The sequence below is a fragment of the Onychomys torridus genome, chromosome 1 (assembly GCF_903995425.1).
Source record: "Onychomys torridus chromosome 1, mOncTor1.1, whole genome shotgun sequence".
NCBI classification, from domain to species: domain Eukaryota; kingdom Metazoa; phylum Chordata; class Mammalia; order Rodentia; family Cricetidae; genus Onychomys; species Onychomys torridus.
In genome coordinates, this window is record NC_050443.1 from 65115102 (window position 1) to 65138755 (window position 23654).

General features: G+C 37.2%; 1 protein-coding gene across 1 annotated transcript in view; it reads right to left on the minus strand.

The window, feature by feature from the left end:
• Positions 1-21354, minus strand: part of LOC118572362 (vomeronasal type-2 receptor 116-like) — a 32202-nt gene extending 10848 nt beyond the window's left edge. The window contains exons 1-4 of the mRNA XM_036171983.1: positions 21149-21354; positions 3715-3994; positions 2538-3338; positions 1610-1837 (exon numbers count right to left, since the gene is read on the minus strand). Of these exons, the coding sequence (XP_036027876.1) occupies positions 1610-1837; positions 2538-3338; positions 3715-3994; positions 21149-21354 (1515 nt within the window). The remainder of the gene's footprint in view (positions 1-1609; positions 1838-2537; positions 3339-3714; positions 3995-21148) is intronic.
• Between the last annotated feature and the right edge of the window lie 2300 nt (positions 21355-23654).

Genomic DNA, 23654 nt, shown 5'->3' on the forward strand with positions numbered 1-23654 from the left:
GGCCACCAACCCAGCCACAAAACCTTTGACCTAAAATAAGTCCTGCCAACAGGGTCATGGTGGCACAGAACTCATGGGAGCGTACAACTAATGTCTCAGTTGACCAATAGTTAACTCCATGAGAAGAAATTCATACCCAACCCAGCTAGTTAACCATGAAGCAGAGACTTGATAGCTCAGAGGTCAATAAAAGTTAGTCTAAAAACAAAAATCAATGACCTGATTCTTAATGATGTTCTGCTATATTCACAGATCAGTGCCTGAACCAGTCATCATCAGAGAAGTCTCCTCCAGCAGGAGATGGAAACAGATTCAGAAACCCACAGCCCCATATTATGTGGAGAGTCTAAGTTTGAGATCTCCATCAAATACCTCCAATTTGAGGACAAAGAATCCTGTAGAAGGGGAGATAGAAAAAATGTAAGAGCCAGAGGAGACTGAGAACACCAGGAGAGCAAGGTCTTCTGAATCAACTCAGCAAGGGACATATGAGCTCACAGACACTGAAGCAGCAAACACAGAGCTTACATGGGTATGCAACTGGTCTAGATTAAAGTATTAGGTTAGAATTTTGTGAGACCCCTGACTGTGAGAATAAGTGGGTCTCTGACTCTTGTGCCAACTCATGGGATTATTTTCTGTCTTGCCATGTACAACTTCAATATGATAGTTTTTCCTTCATTTCATTATACTTTATTTTGTTATTATTGGTTGTTATCTCTAATAAATCTATTATTTTCTACTGAGAAACATAAAGGGAGTACATCTGGAGGAGAGGAAGGGGAGGGAGAAACTGGATGGAGCATAGGCAGGGTAAACTATAGTCAGCATATATTATATGAGAGAAGAACACATCTTCAGTAGAAGAAAAAATAGAACAAAATTTCATTGTTTTTTAAGATAAATATTGTAGATGAAGTTTTCCTGTGTCCTGGACTGCTGGCAGTCACAACAAATCTCTCCCACTAGCGCCCACTAAATAAACACATAGAGGCTTATATTACTTATAACTGTATGGCCATGGCAGGCTTCTTGCTATCTAGTTATTTTATCTGATATTAACCCATTTCTATAAATCTATACTTTGCCATGTGTATCATGGCTTACCAATACCTTTACATCTCACTTCTCATGGTGGCAGCATCTGGCAGCATCTCCTGACTTAGCCTTCCACTTACCAGAATTCTCCTCTGTGCTCATCCTGTCTAGACACTACTTCCTGCCTGGCTACTGGCCAGTCAGTGTTTTATTTATCAATCAATCAGAGTAACAAATTTACAGCATATAGAAAGACGTCCCCAGCAAAATTTTTGAATGTATGGGACTTATATATTGTTAATTGAGAGGGAGAGAGAGAGAGAGAGAGAGAGAGAGAGAGAGAGAGAGAGAGAGAGAAGAAGAAAGAAGAAGAAGAAGAAGAAGAAGAAGAAGAAGAAGAAGAAGAAGAAGAAGAAGAATGAATGAATGAATGAATGAATGAATCTAGGAGGGTGGAATGTAAATGGGTAATAAGTGTCAAAGTGCTTTATTCCATGTGGAAGCAGAAGCAGAACATTTAATTTTAGGCATTTATGCTACAAGTAAAGCATTAGAATTAAGACCAAATTACCTGTCTAAGAACTGTAGCCCATTCTATCATTTCATCAGACATATACAATTGTTGGTAATTTGGAAATCGTTCGGAAAACTTTCCTATTTTCACCTTAAGTCCAAAATTTGGTGGAAAATCCATGATGTAGAAAATGTCATACTCTGCATCCGCTTTTAGTTTCTGGTTCATGTTCACAAGGTCTCCAGCAGGATTTACAAATTGTATGTTCTTCAGGAAAGCAAACATCTAAAACACATTTGTCATTTTAGTTTCAACTGGGCCTACACATTATGACAGAAAATATAATGTTTGTAATGATCTTAATTTTCATTATCTTTTCCTAAAATGTAACTTTATTATAAGTTGTAAAAGAAAAGAAATTCAGTGTATATATAAAGATCAATATTCTTTAAATATACAATGTTCTTGCTGGAGTTCATGCCTTAGCCCATGCACACCTGACATATGTGTTTGAAGAGTAGTGACACATTATCTATTTCTTCCTACTAATAATGCTTTTTGATCATAACCTAGGGAATTGAGATCCTTAATGGGCCAAATAGTGGCAAAACTACTTGATATTATTTTGTGTCTCTTCATTACATAGATCGGCAACTTTTTGATCAAAAATGACAAGTCATTTTTTATTACCATTTAATAATTTCATAAGAAAATATTTTTATTCAAATGTTGAAAACATGAGATGTGTGAGTGGTTGGAACATCTAAGAAAAATTTCGTGACTTAGATTGTAAAATGCTGACTTGGGTACCAGTGTTGGCTGCATCATCATTTATGACACTAACATGATCTATCTCAGATACAGTACTAGGGTACAGGCACATATGCATTTAGGAAAAAGATTCCTAAATGGATTTAGATCTTATGGTTCCCTTTAAGAACATCATCTCTATAACATACATGCTATTCAGTGTAAGACACACTACCTTCCAGGGGTCAAGGTCCTTCCCAGCATTATTGGACCATGTGTCTACTTGCTGCAGAAGCACCTCATGGAGTGAGTGGGCCACAGCAAACACAGCATTATATAAGTTATGAGTTGTATCACTCATGGACATTCCAGATGGTGTCTTAAATAACCATTTCAAAAGGTTTCTTGTTGAACAATACTTCAGTTTGTAACAATTAGATGATGGTAAAGAACACTTAAAATAAGTCCACCACAGTTTTGCAAGAGAAATTTCATTACTGTAGTTTGAAGGGTGCACTGTCTGCAGAAATTGTTTAAAACCAGATACCTCAGAATGCTGATGTGAAAAAATGAGAGTCCCATGGGGAGAGTTAAGCAAGAAATCTCCTCTTATTGTGATCATATCAAATTGTGACACACTGACCCAGATTCTCCGAATGTTTAAAGATTGCCATAGGATAAAATTCCCCTTTAGATGAGATTCTTTGTCTCCATTAACGATCACAACTTTTGCTGATGATGTCATGATCTGGTTATAATACTTATTTAACATTTTAAAGTATAATGTTGTATCTGTTGTGATTATAGTCACAAATGCTAAACAGACAATGTTTCTTTGCATCTCTCCTCTCCATTCAGAAAGAAATTGAATTCCATGGTCATCATCTGAAATGATCATTCCCACCCAGTTCAATTTCAGGTGAGCCATTAGGGACACCATGGCTAGTGCTAGAGATGTGTCCTTGGGAGATATCTGGTAGAGATGAGGAAATTCTTCATGGGCATTCAGGACAGATTGAAAATGACCATAGTAAAGCTGAAAGACATAGAACATAAGCAGCAATATGAAGATGATGGAATGCATAACACTCAGTCTAAGATCTAAGTGTGCTAACCAAATGTGGAGAGAATTAGAAAGTATGAATCTTCATCTAATTATTACAATCATATCTAATTTCTTGTGATTATCTAAACAAGTACAGATAAACTAAGTTTTCAGGTAAAACATTTCATAGTTCTCTCATGCCCTTTTGTAATAAAGTTATGTTTGCCACAGAAAGTGTTTCAGTGTTTATGGTTTATAGATCAGAATAGACACACACCCAGTCCTTGATTTTCAATTGTGCTTGGTATCCAGAAAGTTAACTTGAAGGGAAAAATTAATTCATTTAAAATAATCCACCCAGTCTTACCTCTGGAGTTCTGGAGGTGTACAGGCGTGGCACAATAATGGTAGATTTTCGCCACAATGGTCCTGTAAGTACAATTAAGTATCTTCTCTGTTTTGTACAGTAGTAGTTTGGAAAATGTTCAATTCCTCTTGAGGACAAAACAGTTTTTATGTGACTAGAAAACAGATCACAATTAATATCAACTAGCAGTGAAATATTTGGTAAAATATGAGGATTCCTGTTTATTTCTTCCATGGCAAAATAAAGAGAGAATATCAAGTGGATGTTCTTTGGTGTCAACCTGAAAACAGGACAATATGAGAGATTAGGTTCCAAACACCATTATCTTAATTACACTCATAGTGGGTTCAGCATTGGATTCTATTTTCTTGACCCAGGGTTATGATGACTCACACAGTTCCTATTATTGTGTCACATTAGGATATGAGTTATGGGGAAGAATAAGAGTATTCTCAAAGGATTTATTTTTATTTTTATTTTTTGAGTGGTTGGGGGTATATTTTCTATTAATGGGATACTGTCATTTTGAAGTTTCCTACAAATCTACCCTGTTTCCTGTGAACACCGTGAAAGTCTTTATGAACTCCATGAAACATAAAACATGTCTTGGACAACAATAGATCTACTCATTCATTTGCACTCTAATTATAATACTGAATATATGTAGAAAATAATTTGGTATTATCTGCTACCTAGATAGCTATACTTTTTCTTTTTACATAGAAGCAGTACTGGCCAATGTCATGACATTGTTATGGGTATGAAGAATGTGTGTCCTTCTTTCTGTGTCAACAGTTCTGAAAATTCTAGTGGAGTCATAAATAATGCAAATAGCATAATAATTATTACTTTTCCTCCTTGCTTCCACACAGTTTTCTACTTTTCATTTTCTATTTGAGGCTATGAAATATTGAATGATATAAGGTTGGTTATAACTACAACTTTTTCCTGAGAGGAATGAGTTCCTTTTACTTTACATGGACCCTTAGGTTGTACTGATTCATATCATCCTATATACTTAGGTGGGTATCACAGAACTGCCACAGGGTCCTAGTAGGTTCATATTTGTTTTGGTATGTTGTAATTCTTTAATATATTCACTTGAGGTTTTGTCTTTCATTTAACATATTTTAACTGGTCATAACTGCTTTGATATCATTGTATATAGTTTGATAATCTTATTTAACCATAACATATCATTTCAGTATTTTGGGTATAAGTGGTTTTGATTTAATTTCATTTTCTATATTTTCTGCCCTGCTTGTGACTACAGTACATATTCAGGTAACTAGACATGACTTGTGTCTGTGAATCTTTATTGAATTTGTGAACCACATGTTCTGTCTACTTTTCTGCCTTTCATGCCTGAATAATTTTTTTCTGCCATGTCTTCTTCCTTCATCTCATACAACTTCACTTTTTTTTTCCAGAAAGGCCTCAAGTTATTAAATATATTCCAGGTCCTTGAAATTCTGCACTGGACATGTATATGCATTGTTAAAAGGGAGTCTTTCAATTATCCCACTGCTATAACTGTTCTGTCAATGTTTAATATGTCAAATGATATAGGGCATTGTTTATAAATTAGTTGTTTTACATATTGAATGAATTTTCAGTTTTATATGGAAAGAAAGAAAAGCCCAGGATAGCATAAACTACCACAAATAATGTGATAACTCCTAGGGACATCACCAACCCTGATCTTACATTGTACTACATAGCTATTGTAATATAAATATCATGATATTGGCACAAAACAGACATTTTGATCAATAGAATGTAATTGAAGACCCACATATAAGCCTATAAACCTATGGGTAACTGATTTTTGATAAAGAATCCAGAAATATACACTAGAAAAATAGAAAGCATATTCATAAAATGGTGCTGGCCAAGCTGTATAACTGAATGATGAAGAACACACATTTATCTATACCTACGATTCTTCACAAAAACTTATCTCCAAGTAGATCAAAGACTTCAACTTAAGACAAGATACATTAAATATGATGAAATAAAAAATATGGGAATAGTCTTGAACTCAATGGTTCAGTAAAAGTGGTTTTGAATATAAGAATGGCATCCCAGAAACTCAAAACATTAATAAATTAGTTGAATCTCATGAAATTGAAAAACTTTTGTATGGCAAAGAATGCTATCATTCAGACAGAGTGAAAGCAACAACATGGATAATATTTTTTGGGGGCAACTAAGCATCCAAGACCACTAACATCTAAACAATATAAAGAAAACAAACAAACAAATAAAAGACCTCCCTGGAGTTGTGAGTAGCAGTCTAGTCATCTTTGTTTTTCATCATGGTATCCTCCATACCATGTTTGTCTTTCTGAGTCTGGGTTACCTCACTCAGGATGATTTTTTCTAGTTCCATCCATTTGCTTGCAAACCTCATGATGTCATTGTTTTTCTCTGCTGAGTAGGACTCCATTGTGTATATGTACCACATTTTCTTTATCCATTCTTCAGTTGAAGGGCATCTAGGTTTTTTCCAGGTTCTGACTACTACAAACAATGCTGATATGAACATAGCTGAGCAAGTGCCTTTGTGGTATGATTGAGCATTCCTTGGGTATATGCCCAAGAGTAGTATAGCTGGGTCTTGGGGGAGATGGATTCCTAATTTTCTAAGGAAGCACCATATTGATTTCCAATTTGACTGTACAAGCTTGCATTCCCACCAGCAGTGGAGGAGAGTTCCCCTTGCTCCACATCCTCTCCAGCATAAGCTGTCTTCTGTGTTTTTGATCTTAGCCACTCTGACAGGCATAAGGTTGTGTCTCAGAGTCTTTTTGATATGCATTCCCAGAAAATAGGGATGTTGAGCAATTCCTTAAATGTCTTTCAGCCATTTGAGCTTCCTCTGTTGAGAATTCTCTGTTTAGTTCTATAGCCCATTTCTTAATTGGAGTGATGGGCATTTTGATGTCTAATTTCTTGAGTTCTTTATATACTCTATATATCAGCCCTCTGTCAGATGTGGGATTGGTGAAGACCTTTTCCCATTCTTTTGGCTGTCACTTTGTCTTGTTGACCATGTCCTTTGCTCTACAAAAGCTTCTCAGTTTCAGGAGGTCCCATTGATTGATTGTTTCTCTCAGTGTCTATGCTATTGGTTTTACATTTAGGAAGTGATCTCCTATGCCAATGCGGAGGCCACCTAGAACAGGACCCTAAGAAAGACACAAGGATTTCCCAATGACAAAGAAATGGATGAGATCTACATGAACAACCTCCATGAGAGTGGGATTAATGAAGGGCAAGGTAAAGAGAGCTTAGGGGACTGGGAGATCCCAGCTGGATCAAAAACAGAAAGGGAGAACAAGGAATAAAAGACCATGAGAAATGAAGACCACATGAGAATAGAAAGAAGCAAAGTGCTAGAGAGGTCGCCAGAAATCCACAAAGATACCTCCACTGTAGACTATTGGCAATGGTTGAGAGAAAGCCTGAACTGACCAGTCTGGTGATTGGATGGCCTAACACCCTAACTGTTGTGCTAGAACTCTCATCCAATAACTGACGGAAGTGGATGCAGAGATCCTTGGTCAGGGCCCAGGTGGAGCTCCAGGAGTCCGATTGGTGAGAAAGAGGAGGGATTGTAAGAGCATGAATTGTTGAGACCAAGATTGGAAAAAGCACACAGACAAATAGCCAAACTAATAGAAACACATGAACTATGAACCAAAAGCTGTGGAGCCCCCAACTGGATCAGGCCCTCTGGATAAGTGAGACAATTGAGTAGCTTGAACTATTTGGGAGGCACACAGGCAGTGGGACCCGGATCTGTCTTTAGTGCATGAGCTGGCTGTTTGGAACCTGGGGCCTATGAGGGTACACTTTGCTCAGTCTGGATAAGAGGACTGAACCTGCCTATACTGAATCTACCAGGTTGAGCTGAATCCCCTGGGGAGTCTTTGCCCTGGAGGAGATGGGAATGGGAGGGAGGGGCTGGTGGGAAGGTGGGGGTGGGAGTGGGCAGGGGGAGGACAGGGGAACCCATGGCCAATATGTAAAATTAAAACACAAACGTCTGTATGAAAAAAATAAATATATTAAAAAAAACACTGAAAAAGAAAACAAAAACAAAAACAAAACGAAACACCACTGGACAGAAGACAAATAACCTAATAAAACTGAAGTATAGAGTGGAGACACCCTGCTGGACTGGAGGCCATTCTTCCTGCCAGAACTCTAGGTATGCCACTCATGCATGGACTGTCCCCAACTTCTCAGTACCTACCAACTCTACTCTCAGTTGCTCCTCCCCTTGACGTCACTATATCCTGGCTTACAACTCCAATCTAGGCACCTTTTTGACCAGAAGCCATGTTGGCCTCTGGAAGTCCAGGTAGGCTATATTTTCATGGATCACCCACACTTTCTCAGTGCCCAAGTACTCTAACCCCTATCCTTCTTCCCTGCTCCTCACCATGTCCCAGCTCCCAATTCAGGATCAGGTCCCCTGTTTGACAATAGGCCATGCCAGGCACCAAAACTCCAGGTAGGGTGCCTGCCTGGGGATACCCCTCACTCTCTTCATTACACCCACCATTCCCCAACCCACACCCTTCCTTATTGCCTTGTTTCAACCCCCAACTCAGGCAGAGATACCCTGCTGGCCAGTCACACTGGCCAGAAGACTAGGAAAGAAACAGAAACCAAGGAAATAAAACACCTATTCAACCAAGATGAAGTCAGAAATTGGCACCGAGGCCTATAATCACCCCAAACCAGATCACTAGATGTCAGTATAAGAATGCAACCAACAACATCCACAGTAATATATCACTGTCAGATCCCAGCTATCCTACTACAGCAAACTCTGAATAATCTAACACAGCCGAAGCACAAGAAAATGACCTTAAAACCAACTTTATGAAGATGAGAGGAATACTTAAACAGGAAATGAATAAGTTCTCCACAGTATGCCAAGGAAAAACAAATGGTTCAAGGAAATGAATAAAAAGGTTCAAGATCTGAAAATGGAAGTGGAAACAAGAAAGAAAACACAAATTGTGGTAATCCAGGAAATGGAAAAGCTAGGTAAACAAACAGAAACTTCAGATAGATACATCACCTTTTCATTTCACAAGAAATGAAAAAGATAATCTCAGGAGTTAAAAATATGATTGAAAAAGTAGATAAATCAATCAAGCAAAATTTAATCTGAACAATTCATGAAATGAACCATGCTGAAAATATGTGTGGGACACTGAAAAGTCTAAACCTTACTTCTGCTTAAGTGTGGGCTAGCTAGGCAGGGCCCTCAAGGCCTTCTTGGATGGAAGACATTTTTGGCCCTATCTGCAGTTCTGCTCAAATGGGAGCTAGCCAGCTACAGACCAGTTGGGGCACTCAACTCTCTGGATTGCAGGAAAAAATCCATGACTACCATGCAGATCTGTTTAGTTGGTGGCTAGCCAGCTGGGGCCTTCAAGGTGGGAAGATATCCATTGGTCTTCTCTTTACCTAGTGGTACTACACAGGTATGTATCTTTATGATCAGCAAATATGTGGTGGAAAAATTGGAGAGAAAGGGGCTGAATGGTTCATGTGCTGTGGAAAGAGACAGAAAGGAAGAAATGAAGGCGCTGAGGAGTATGCTGATGTGGGCTCTGCTTGCCACCAGGGAACATGGTGATGTCTGGGCAAAGCTACTGACAAGAACCATGTCTGTGCCTCTGGTCCTATGGCAGCCAAGGTCTGAGTTTATATCCATGGCTCCTGCTGCAATAAAGAGCCCTGTGGTTGTCCAGGGTTTGATCAGCTACCTGGGGTCATATTGTTTCCTAAGGGCCACACTCCAGCTGGGGCCATACAAATCTGATGGACATATAATACTACCCAGTGTCATGGTGATGTCTGGGACAGGGCTTCAGCTGGGGGGGCATGTTGGGGTCAATGACCCTACTGCAGCCAGGATCTGTGTCACTGTCCATGGCTCCAATTGCCATCAGGGCCAATGCTGATTTCAGTGGATAGGGCCACCACCTGGGTACATGTTGGTGTTTAGGAACCATGCTGTGGGATGTTGTTCTGTATGCTGTGAATATGTGTTGCTCTGATAAATAAAGCACTTATTGGCCAGTAGCCAGGAAGGAAGTATAGGTAGGGCAACCAGATGAGAAAAATTCTAGGAAGAGGCAGCAAGATGACAAAGCAGAACTGAGAAAAGGTACCAAGCCATGTGGCTAAACATAGATAAAAATTATGGCTTAATTTAAGTATAAGAGCTAGTGAGCAATAAGCTTTAGCAGATGGCCAAGCAGTTATCATTAATACAAGCTTCAGAGTGATTATTCTATATGTGTGCCACACAGGATTTGGGGACCTGGGCAGACCAGAGAAACTTTCAGACTACAAATGCTTCCCAAACGTGGTGGCAAGACTGTCCACCTAAAACCTGAGAGAGCTTAAGAAGAGATTATAAATGTAGCTAAGGGCACCTTTCTAGTTCATGTTGCTCATGGCAGGCTGAGGCACAGTGGCAAGTCCCCTGGCTGTGGCTGGTTTGAAAAATGTGGGCTTGAGCTACAGGATGGCAGATTCCTGCTGAGTTACACAGAAGTTTCTCCAAGCTGTGAAGTGCACTGCTTGGCAAATTTCGTTTTTGCTAGTATAGATAAATAGAAAATAAAATGGTTTCTGGGTTACATGCTGCTTTGATGGAGGCTTAAACTCATTGCTTCCAAGAGTTGCTAGTGCACATGGCTCCCAGAACTGATGGTAAATGTACCATTGCCATTTTGGAAAGCTGAAGTGGGTGGAGGTAGCCAAGGCTTCTATTTCAGAACTAGCCATTGCAGTTTAAAGCAATAGATTCACAATAAGGCTAATTCAGATAGAATGAGACTTTAAATGGTTTACAGTGTGGGTAAAAATGTATGTAGACTTTTAAGAGACAAGAAAATGAATATAGTCAATTATATAAAGAAATACTTTTCAAAAATAAAGATTTTGTAGAGACAGTAAAGGTAATATAAAAAGTAAGCCACATAAAGATGGATATTAACAGAGAATCTGGATTATGTTGTCCTTGGGAATTTTAAATGCAGAAAGTTATTTGATTGTAAAGGCTGATAAGTTTAAACAATATGTATATTTTAAAGGTATCTTGACTTCAAAATTTGTGTCTAAGGATATGTTGCTTTGGAAAAGAGGTTCTGCATTTGTTTCCAGAGAAGATGAGAATCTGTGGATTGTTTCCAGAATAACATGGTTTGATCTTCCAAGACCCCCTAAAAGATCTCCAGTGGCAGCCATGGCCCAGATGATCCAACATCCAGATCAGGTTCAAGGCATCTGGCTCAGACAATGCAGCCTCACAGACTACTCCAGTCAGGGCTTGACCATAATTCTTAATTTTCTCAGGATCCCCATTAGATTGCCAGCACCCTTGACCAGCAGGAAGTAGTATTAGAAGTTATGCTGAAATTCCCCAAATATTAGTTATAAATGTTTATTTTTATTTAAAAGGGATTGATTATTAATGCAATCTCTTTCTAAAGAACAATAGGGGATATTATAGATATGATAGGATGAAAGAAGCGGTTATTGAACCTATATTTAAAGAGCAACAACTTCTTTAAAAATGTTTTACAGTGCTATAGATTTTAGTTTATTTATAGAAATTTAAAGTTAATATTGTTTTATTGTATATATATTTCTACTCTTGTTTAAAGTATTTTTATGCAACTTATTTGAAATTGTAATGTATCTTTGAGAAATACAGATTTATATTTATTGATCTATGATAATCAAACTCATAGTCATGTTAGTTATGTTTTATAGGTATACTTAGATATATTTCAATTAGGTAGGTAATCTTCAAACACTTCAACAACCTACAGCATAAGACATTTAAAATGTTTTAAAAACGTAGACTTTCCTGGACAATGAGACACATCTGCTCCTGGCAGCACCTATTTACTTCAGAGAGGAGGATGGGCATCAAAAACACTCCATATGGAGTTTATCTTCTTGGCAAAAATAGCTATTTGAGCAAGAAATTGTTCTTGCCTGGACTGCTTGACAAAATGTTTTATCAACTGAACTTGCAGGGCCCATAGGAAAGTAACCACTGAAATTTTCAAGGTGAGATGGTCCTTCAGGTTCCTGATTTGCAGAGGAGACTGCCAGATATTCTACAGGGTACAGAGAGAAGCAACTGAGAGACTCTAGGCCTATACGCTGAAAATAAATGCCCCCAAATTGCATAGGAACTTTGGATGATGTCTAGGAAGGAAGCTGTCTCTGTCATTTCCAGAATTTTGGAAGTTGCTTACAATGTATTTCCTGTTTACTTAGGTAATATTGTATCCTTCTGTCATCTTTGTGGTAGCTAAAGACTAGATGGTTATAATTTTCCTTTGTTATGATAAAATATAAACTACATATGAATCTTTAGACTCACAAATATAGGATAGATAGAATTTTTCTTTAATTTTCCCCAAATACAAATAGACTAGATATTAAAACTGTAATTATTGTGTGATAACTGTTTTGTTATATGTAATTTTACTATATTAAAGTTAAAACCTTCCTTTTTGATAGACAGAAAATGGGAGGTCCTGTGGGTTGTTGTTCTGTATGCTATGAATATGTGTTACTCTGATTGCCTGATAAATAAAATCTGATTGGCCAGTAGCCAGGCAGGAAGTATAAGTGGGGAAAGCAGATAAGGAGAATTCTGTGAAGATTAAGTACTAAGTCAGGAAGTACGCCAGCCAGATACAGAGGAAGAAAGATAACTGTGCAGAACTGAGAAAAGGTACCAAGCCATGTGGCTAAAACATAGATAATAATTATGGGTTAATTTAAGTGTAAGAGTTAGTGAGCAATAAGCCTGAGCTAATGGCCAAGCTGTTGTAATTAATATAAGATTTGTGTGATTATTCTGTAAGTGTGCCTCACAGGACTATGGGGGCTTGGTGGGACCAGAGAAACCTTCTTACTTACAGGGCCATGCTGCTGTTGAGGCCATTGTGATTTTGGTAGCCTTAGGTGACATTTGCAGCCATGGTGACTAGACACAGCTGCTGCTGAGGACTGTGTTTGGGTCTGTGTTCCTAACAGAGCCAAGGTCTGTGTTGAAGTCTATTGTTATGAAATAGTCCTTTTGTGCACTGTGAAAATGTCTTTGCCAAGGCACCTTCTTATTGGTTTAATAAAGAGCTAAATGGCCAGTAGCTAGGCTCTTGGTTAGGTTAGTTGGGACTTCCAAGTAGAGAGAAAAGAAAGGGAGGTGAATCTAAGCATGGGATAGATGCCAGAGGGTTCAGAGAGGAAACAGTAGGTGCAATATGGAAAAGAGATAAAAAGCCACAAGTGAAAATGTAGATCAATGTAAATGGGTTAATTTAAGATATATGAGCTAGTGGGACAAACATAAGCTATAGACCAAGCTTTCCTAATTAATAATAGGTCTCTGTGTTATTTTTGGTGAGCTGGTGGCCCAAAGAAAAATCTGTCCACATATGGCATCTAACTTGGGGGCTCAAATATCTAAACATAGAGCCCAAGAAAGGTAAGAAAAGTTCTGAGTAAAAAGCCAGATGTGGCTTTCTATCCTGTAATCTCTCAGGTGGGCAGATGCTTGGCATACACAGGCTGCACTACCAGCTGCTGCCTGCAGGCTGGAGCCCGAACCAGTGCCATGCACCAGCACCATGAGCTAAGATGAGCCATGTGGTGGCTCTGCTGGCAGTTAAAGATTTGTCTCAAATGGTCAGAGAATGCTGCAGGTACCGAGTAAAGACAGATCCAGACAGAAAGAAATTCTGAACAGGTTACAGTGTGATTAAAAATGTGTAGGCTTGCCAGGCAGTGGTGGTGCATGCCTTTAATCCCAGCACTCTGGAGGCAGTGGCAGGCGGATCTCTGTGAGTTCAAGGCGGGCCTGGTCTACAAAGCGAGTTCCAGGAAAGGCACAAAGCTACACAGAAAACCCCTGTCTCAACACCCCCCCCCCAAAAAAAAAAAAAACCTTGTAGGCCTAATAAAAAAAGAAAATGAGTACAGATAGTAATAGAAAAAATAGTTTACAAATAAGATAATGCCTTTAAAGAGAGAATAACATAATATAAAAGGATAAACCACATAAAGATGAAAAATACACTGAGCATTTGTATCCTTTCTGGTGTCTTGTTGACTTTGAGTTATTTGATTAGCATAGCTGCTGAGAGAAGTGGAATTGCAAGAGAGATTGCTGAATTAAACCTGCCTAGATATTTTAGGAATGCCTTAACTTTAAATGAAGTCAGAAAACATACTGCTTTGGGAATGAGGTTATACATTTTTTCCACAGAAAATGTAAGGCTATGTATTCCTCCAAGGTTGATAGAGATCAAGTTTGATCAGCAAGACCCTCTGAAAATCCTTGCTACAGATACAGAGAAATAAATCTTGAAAAACAACAAGAAAAGTAACATGTATTTTACCTGCTCAAATATAAAACAGAAAATCATTTGTACATACTTGTACACACTGCACATTCCATAGCTGTGTTGATGCAGATATATAGGTCATTTTTGAGAGTTTGTGGGTTTTCAGAGCAAGGGGACTAGACACTAATGAAAATAGATGGCCCAGGTGATTCAGCTCCTCAGAGTGACTCTGTTGCTGTCTCCTCAGAGTTCTGCATCCATTCAAGGCTCTGGGCTGAAATGGTGCAGCCTCACAGACTATTCTAGCCAGGTTTGCAGATAAGTCTTGTGCTTTCCCATCGCACAGATCCTGGACAACAAATGTTATGGCTAGCTCTCCCAGGACTTGATTATCCTAATTTTCTCAGAGTCCACCCAAGATTCCATCACCCCAGACAACAAGAAATAGTCTAGAGAACATGATGCTCACATTCCCACGAGGTAGGATGGGTGGTGTTTGATCATTCAGTGGGATATGGATGTTTGTCATCATTTAGAGGTGGCTTAGTTACAAGTTGTTGATAAAGGCCAGGAAAAAAGCTGAACAAAAGAGGTTATATTCAAGGGTCTCTTTCTGAAAAGAGAAAGAGGGGATGTGGAAAGGATAGAGTATAAGGTTGGATTATTGAATCTCCTTTAAACTAAAAAGCAACAATTAATCTCAAATATTTTACATTGGTATGGATTTTTGTATATTGACACAAATTTAAGGTTATTTTTGTTAGAACACACTCTATATATGTTTCTACAATGTATGCTGTTATTGTTTATTGTTATAAATTTAAGGTTATTTTTATTATATTATATGTATATATTTCTTCTATTATTTATGGTACTGTACCTATATAGCTGATTTACAAATATAATATAAATTTTTGGTCATTGAAAGTTATTATTACAAACTTCGTAGGGTAATTAAGAAATGTAGCTTAGTAGTTAGTCATATATAACAATCAAGCTTGTAGTCATGTAAGGTATGCTCTCAAGTTCATACAGATATGTATTTTAGATAGACAGATGATCTTCAAACACTTCAAAGACTTACAGAATATAGCATTTAAGATGTTTAATAACCGAAGGCTTTTCCTGACAGTGAGACATGTCTGCTCCTGGCAGAATGAATCTACTTCAAAAAAGGATGATTGGCATTGAAGAATATATGTAATTTGCATTCATTGTGGCAAAACTAGCCAATTGGGAAAGAAATTGCCCTTGCCTTGATTGCTAAAAGTATAAAAGTATCCTTCACAAACTGGACAAGCAGGACACAAAGGGATAAAACTGCCATATTTTGCCAAGACAAAGTGGGGCAGTTATTCAAAATTCCTGCTTCACAGGAATATCTGTCAGATAATCTAGTCCTTTAGGCTGAAGATGGATGCTCCAGTGTTCCAGAGGTATCTTGGGTGACTGTCCAGGCAACTGGATATTTCTGTCATTCATAACAGTTGGAAGTTGCCTGCTCTGCACTTCCTGTTTACTCAGTGAATATTATAATCATCTCAGGTCTGTGATGGTGTTGAAGATAGTTAGAATTTTATGGTTTGCCTTGTTATGAAATACAGAAAAGAAACTCACAAAGGAGGTATAAAATTTACAAGGTTGCAAGACATAAAGACTGTGTAATTCATGTGAATAGACAAGCCTTTTTTGTTCCACAATATGGTGAGAAACTTAGAAGCCTATTCTCTATCATTAAATTACTGACAGGACAAATTGGTCAGATGAAGTGTCTCTATGGGTAGATTATCAGTTGGACTTTCACAGATCATACTCAAAGAAAGAATTACAGAACGTTTGGTTTTGCTGAATCAAAGTCTTTTGGGGCACATAAGTGACTTAAATTACCCTGAACTTTCCCTTCCTGGACCAGTGGAAAATGCACAGACTGGCATCTGGCAGAAATCCCTGAGCAATTAACATTCTGAATATACTTTTTAATCTCAGTTTATGGTACAAGATTTTAGGCCCAGTTTACTAATTGTTTATGTTTAAGTCCTGGATTTTATGTGGATAGCAGACAATTAATGAGTTAATTTAAGCTAGTCTAGAGGGAATCAGCTTTAAGTCTAGTTACTGTGGGAGAAGCTCCATAGACTGCCAGAATTTCATGGAGATGGCCTGGCCTCTCAGCCTTGAACAAAGAAGCTACAAGGATCCCTTATTGTGTTCTGAGGCTACATATAGGACAGAAAATGTATTTTGGGATCTGAGATGGTTTTCTATGCCAGCCAGCCTTTGCAGAAAGTGCTGATATGAATCAGTACAGTTGGCTTCCCCCTTTCTTTGCACAGGTTGCCATGGTTACTCACAGATAGTTTGCTCTTGCACACTGCTAACTCGAAACTGCTTTCAGTGTTGCCTGGGCCCTGTCCAGGAGAAACTGTCGCTTTTTGCATTGTGCTGATCATAAAATGTTATCCTATAGTATTAGTTACCCTTAAGAAATGTAGAATAGTACACGATTTCTTTACCTCTTCCTTAAAATTCTCAATAGTTCAGGTTTTTTCCATTTTTTAACCCCTGTAAACTCTCCCATTAAGAGATAATATTACATGCAAAACTTTGACTACTGCAGCTGCAGCTGGTCAGTAACCACAGTTGACAAGATTATGCTATTTGTGTCTCTTATTCTATTTACAAAGAAATGCTTTGTGACCCTGAGAAATAGCCTTGTAACCTTTTTTTTTAATGCCAAAGGTTGCTGTAGTATATGTATATAAGCTATGGAAAGTTGAACCTGGCAGAAAGTAGATTAAAAAGCATGACCCAAATAGTTCATGTGTGAATTTATTAGAGATAAGAAAAATTCCTAGGTCCCACTCCTACAAAGAATCCTCCTTGTAACCCTGGGTACAGAACTGAGAGCTGTTATCACAAGCTGCAAAAACTGATCCTAGCCCAGATTATAATACCCAGAAAAATATTCAATCATATTTGGTGGAGAAAAAAAAAGTTCCATAATAAAGTCAAATTTAAACAATATCTGTCTTCAAATCCAGAAATATAGCTCATAGGAGGAAAAGTCCAAACCAAGGTGCTTAACTACATATAGAAACAAAGAAAATAACCTCATACGAGCAAAACCAAAAGAAGGCATACACCTTTAATCCCAGCACTCGGGAGGCAGAGCCAGGCGGATCTCTGTGAGTTCAAGGCCAGCCTGGTCTACAGAGCGAGACCCAGGACAGGAGCCAAGCTACAGAGAAACCTTGTCTCGAAAAAAACAAAATGAACCAAAAGAAGGGAAACACACACACACATACATACATACTCTCACCATCACAAAAAACACGACCACCACCACCATCACCACCACCACCACCACCACTACCACCACTGAAATAACAAGAATTAACAATTATTGATCATTGATATTTCTCAATGACAATGGTCTCAATTCCCCAGAAAAAAACTACACACACACACACACACACACACAGAATGGATGTGAAAACAGGATTTATCCTTCAGCTGCATGCAAGAAACACACCTCAACATCAAGGATACATATTACCCTAGGGTAAAATGTTGGAAAAAGATATTCTCCATGAATGAACCTGATAAGAAATCAGATGTAGTTATTTCCATATCTACCAAAATACACTTCAAAAGGAAATTAATCAAAAGTGATAGAGAAGAAACTACATATTCATCAAAGGAAAAGGCCACCAAAAATGACATTTTCATTATTAACATCTATGCTCTAAACACAGGGACACACACATTTGTAAAAGAAACACTACTACAGTATAAATCACATATTGATCCCTACAAAACAAGAGTCAGAGACTTCAGTATCCCACTCTCATCAATGGACAAGTCATCCAGACAAAATCTAAATAGAAAAATGCTGAAACTGTCATTATAAACCAAATAGACCTAACAGATACTTAGCAGTTCATTTCACTCAAACACAAAAGAATGTAACTTCTCAGCACTTTGGGGAACTTTATTCAAAACTTATCACATACTCAAACATAATAAAAGTCTTAACAGATACAAGAAAATTGAAATAACTCCCTGTATCCCTTCAGACCACCATGGTTTGGAACTGATATCAACAACAATAGAAACAACAGAAATCTTAAAATCTCATGGAACCTGAACAATTGTATACCAAAGGGAAAAATGGTAGAGACAAAAGTAAAGAATAAAATAAAAGACTTTTGAAAATTTAATAAAAATGAATATACAATATACCCAACCTATGGTATACAATGATATTGGAAGTAGGAGGCTTAAAAAGCACTTAAGCACTCATAGCTTAAGTGCCTAAATAAGAAAATTAGAGAGATCTCATACTAGCAACTTAATAACACACCTGAACTCTAGGAAAGCATAAGAAATCACACCCAAGAGGAGAAGATGGCAAGATAAACTGAGGGCTGAAATGAACAAAATAGAAACAAAGAGAGCAATACAAATTTCAATTTAACAGAGTTGATTCTTGGAGAAAATCTATAAGAGAGACAAACTGTTATCAAAATTAACTAAAAGGCAGAGAGAATATTCAAATTAACAAAATCAGAAACATAAAGTGGGACATAAGAAGAGATAGTGAAGAAGGCCAATTAATCATAATGACATACTATAAAAACTTGCATTCCACAATACTGTAAAATTTAAAAGAAGTGGATAATTTCCTAACTACAGTTAAATCAAGAACAGATAAAAAATTTAAATGGATCTGTCACCCAGCATGAAATATAAGCTGTCATTAAGTTCTTCTAAAACAAACCAAACCAAACAGAATAACAAACCAAAACCCAAAACAAAACAATCCAAAAAAAAAAAAAAAACCCAAAATACAGGGATGTATGGTCTAAAGCAGAATTCTACTAGGCATTCAAAGAAAAGTTAATGAGTAAACTCCTAAGCTTACTCCACAAAATAGAAACAGAGGGGGCATAACCCAAATCCTTTCATAAAGTCACAATTATCCTGATACCCAAACCACTTAAGGACTCAGTAAAGAAAGTGAATTTCAGCCCAATTCTCCTTATAAACATGATGCAAAGATATTCAATAAAAGCTTGCAAACTGAATCTGAGAACATATGAAAAACCCCATCCACCATGTTCAAGGAGATTTCATCCCAGAGATGCAGAGCTGGTTCAAAATAGAAAAATCAGTAAATATAATCAACCATATAACTAAATTGAAAGGAAATAATAACACATGCCAATTTTATTAGATGCCAAAATAGCCTTTACCAATTTACAACACCTCTTCAGGATAAAAATCCTGGAGCGATTAGGGATAGAGGGGACACACTGACATAATTAGGGTAAATATAATAAATGAAATTTAGAGTAAGCCTGTAGTCAACATAAAATTAAATAGACTCTTAAAGAAATTCTAATAAAACATGACAAATTTATCCACTCTCTCCATATCCATCAACATAATTCTTCAAGTTTTAGCTATAGCAATGAGAAAACTGACATAGATCAATGGGATACAAATTGGAAAGTAAGAAGTTAAAATATCCTTATTTGCAGATAATATGATAATATACATAAAAGACCCTCAAAATTCTACCAGGGAACTCCTACAACTAACAAACAATTTCAGTCAAGCAGGTTGATACAAGATTAATTTTAAAATATGCAATAGCCTTCACATATGCACATAACAAATGGACTTAGAAAAAATAAAGGAAACAATATTACAGAGGTCAAATAATATAAAATATCCTAGAATAATTCTAATAAAGCAAGTGAAAGACCTGTATGATAAAAACTTCAAGTATTTCAAGAAAGATATTGCAGACGATATCAGAAGATAGAAAGATCTCCCATGCTCGTGCATTGATAGGATTAACATAGCAAAAATGCCCATCATCCTAAGAGTAACGTACAGTGAGTCAATACGGTATCCACCAAAATTGTAGGAACCAGAAGAGCTAGAGGACCCCAGGAGAACAAGGTCTTCTGAATCAACTAACCGGGTTTTACAATGGCTCAGAGAAACTGAAGTAACAACATGGTGCCTACATGGATATGCTCTAGGTCCTCTGTGTTTGTATTACAACTGTTAGCTTGGTGAATTTATGAGCATCCTAACAGTGAGAGCAGGTGTATCTCTGACTCTTTAGCCTGATCTTTTCCTTCTAATGGGTTGTCTTGTGCAGCCTCAGTATGAAGGATTTTGCCTTGCCTTATTGTATCTTGTTTTGTTTCTCTCAAACGTTAGCATGTACCACAGGAACACCTTTTATTCTAGCACATGAAAAGCTAAACAGGAAATAATTGCATGCAGGAGTATCTCCTCTTCTAACAAATGCACAAATTAGTACTAGAATAAGTAGATGCTTTATAAGTTTCCAACCTAGAACTTTGAAAAATACCCTGACATTGTTAATACAACAAAAATGTATCTGTTCATATCAAAGAGAATGTAAAGGAAAGGACAGCATGAGAATAGCATTCTTATCTCTGAATTCAACTGCAAGAGTCATAGAACATGGCATTATGAAATTATGATAGAGTTTTTAAACAAAATCTGTGTATCTTTTCAACAGATGCAACTTAAAGGCAGGGCAGACACACCACTGGGTATCCATGCTGATGGATAAATGCTAGCAGGCCAATAAACATCATCTTACTGTAGTCTCTGTGAAATAAACTCAAAGCTGTGTTTGGTACTATGTTTCTGAGAGACATCACATGATTTGATGAGTTGAGAATTATCATATTAAGGGAATCTTCCTAGGAGCATGGTAGAGAGTGTGGGCCATCTATTCAGCTTCTGCCTGGAAACGTTAACTGAATAGTGATAAAAAAACAAGCTACAAACTACCCCATTAACCATTCGATATAGGGAGATAACCAGCAGTAAAACATGAAATAAGTTTGGATTATGTCCTAGAGAAGGGAGGGAAAAACAGTTTGAGAACATGCAGAGTCATATTCTATTTCTCAGTACCCCTAGAATACATCATCTCCCATGATCTACTATAATTAATGAAGGAGAGATATACTTACTTCTTGTCTAGATTCCCAGTGAAATGATCATTCTTCACATATCCATGCTTTGTGTAAATAGAAAATAAACAATCAAGCTCTTCATCTCCTTCCTGGTTTTTCTTGTCTTTTATTCTCCAAAAGCACTTGGGGTCAGTCAAACTGCAGAAAATGAGGGAATGCTTCAGGACCAAAAGGACAAAGATCAAAGAGAGCATCTTTGTCATGTCTCCAAGATAGGAGCCCAAGAAAAGTGCAGCATGAAGAGTCAGACAGAAATCCATGTATCAACTATGCATGAACACATCTAGGTGTCTCTTTTTATTACTGAAGTTACTAGTAAAGAATGCATGTACTTCTCTCAGTCATGTTTTTCAGCCCATTGTTCACCTCTGGAGGATTCTTAAGCATTCTGTGTCCTGAGGCCCTGCATCTGAGTTCCTTAGTCCAGGTGACAAATAAGGGGTAATAATTTTGTTTATGATTATCTTTCCCTCCATATCCTCAATTGTTACATCTGTTTCAGTGGACATGAAGGCCCCAAACATGATTCCTCTTGTGCAAATTTGTTAAAAAGCCTAGTTCATCAAACCAATTCTCTAATTACCATTTGAATTGTTGACTTGTATTGTATCAGATTATTTCAAATATGTTTTGAGATTGAAGTGTATGAAATAGTCATTCCTAGATAGATCTTATTACAGACAAATAGGCACTATGAACAATAATGCTCATGATTGGAAATAGTATGAATACATATTTGCTGTCCTATATTGATGGAACATGCAATGTGTTATTCACACATTTGAGTACCTGCTAGTCCACACAAACCCATGAAGCAGCCTGTGTTAGAAATTCAATTATCACTTTGAATCTACAACTTTTCATCACTACCTGAATATCAAGGCTAGAAAGAAAACTGCATATTAGCGTTCTATCACATGACTAAGTCCTCAGTTCCCATGGATGTGTATTTTGTGATCATCTATATCTACATCTACAGCATTGATTTCTTCCATTTTTATGCTTCTGTTTGAATAATATGCCAGCTGAGAGTTATCTATAATTTATGGATAACCTCTGCTAATTCCAATTTTCCAGTATGAAATTGGATGCCATTGTAGCATTACAGAATATATATCCAAGAAAGTAGTGCATTGATAGGCCTTAAATGTACTTATTTCTTATATTAATATGGGACATTTGAGAAATTTCCACCTATGCAAATCAATTGTGTTTGCTTCTAGATGATGTACTCCAGAATACTGAGTCTTGTGCTACATAGGTTTTAACACATTATTGATAAACTCAGTCATCAATAATGTGAATATGTAGCACTAAAGAAAGGACATTAAAAACACTTTCCTTTGCTATATGTTACCCCCAAATCAGCCTATATTTATCTTCTCTACTTCTTTGCCTGAGTCTTCTGTCATTTCTGTCTGTCTGTTGTGTGCATCTGAATCTGTGGTTTATTGAATACTTTTTTGTAAATCAGTCTGTCTATCTCTCAGTACCTGTGTTTCTGTAACTCTAACAATAGGCTTTGATCTATCTTTTGTGAACAGCTCAGGAAGCATTATGTCAGGGAAGGAATGGAAGATTCTTTACAGAAATTATAGGGTTTTTTTTTAATAAGAAATTGAATCATTGACTTCAACTGGTCCCCAATGATCTCAGCAACAAACAAACCAGTGATTTGATTCAGTACCTGTATGTGTCTCCAACATTTGTAGATATTAATTTTATAAGGTTATTTTCTGGTTCCTGAGTTTGTAACTATAAAATGAATTACTTTTGGGTCAGGGGCCTGGAAGAGTACATAGCTTAAAATTAAAGTTATTGCAAATCTTAGAATTCAAAAGCTGATTACACAGGAAATCCAATGTATGTAAGAGGTGATGTCCCATTGTCTTTAAAAGGCACATTAAAGAAACAAACTGAATATACAGGATATCAGTCTTTTTTTTCTTATTTATTTATTTATTTAAATATTTATTTTTTATTTATTCTATGTGTCTTTCACATCATGTATTTTGATTCGATTCATTTACCATCCCCTTGCGTGTGTCCTTCCCCCTTGCACAACTCCCACATAAAACAAAGTTCAAGAGAAAAAAAGGAAAAACAATGAAATCTTAAAAAATCTCACAATGCAATCTGCAGTATGACAAGATGAATCATGCTGTGAACCCTTTTGTTCAAATATCTTTACTAGCAAATGTTCATTGCAAAGAGTCATTTGTCTGGTTCAAGGCTCCTGGTTTCTAATACTCTAACAATGCTGAGCCCTCATGATGGCTCCTACTAGGTAGCATGTTGTGATGGAGGCTGTCTTTCTGTACACTGTGAATATATGTTGCTCTGATTGGTTGATAAATAAAGCATTTGGTCTATGGCAAGGCAGCTTAGAAGTAGGCAGGAAATCTAAAGAGATAGGAAGAAGGCAGGGAGAGATGCCATCCATCATCTAAGGAACAATATACTAGCAGACTGTTAAGCCATGGCCATGTGGCAACTTATAGAT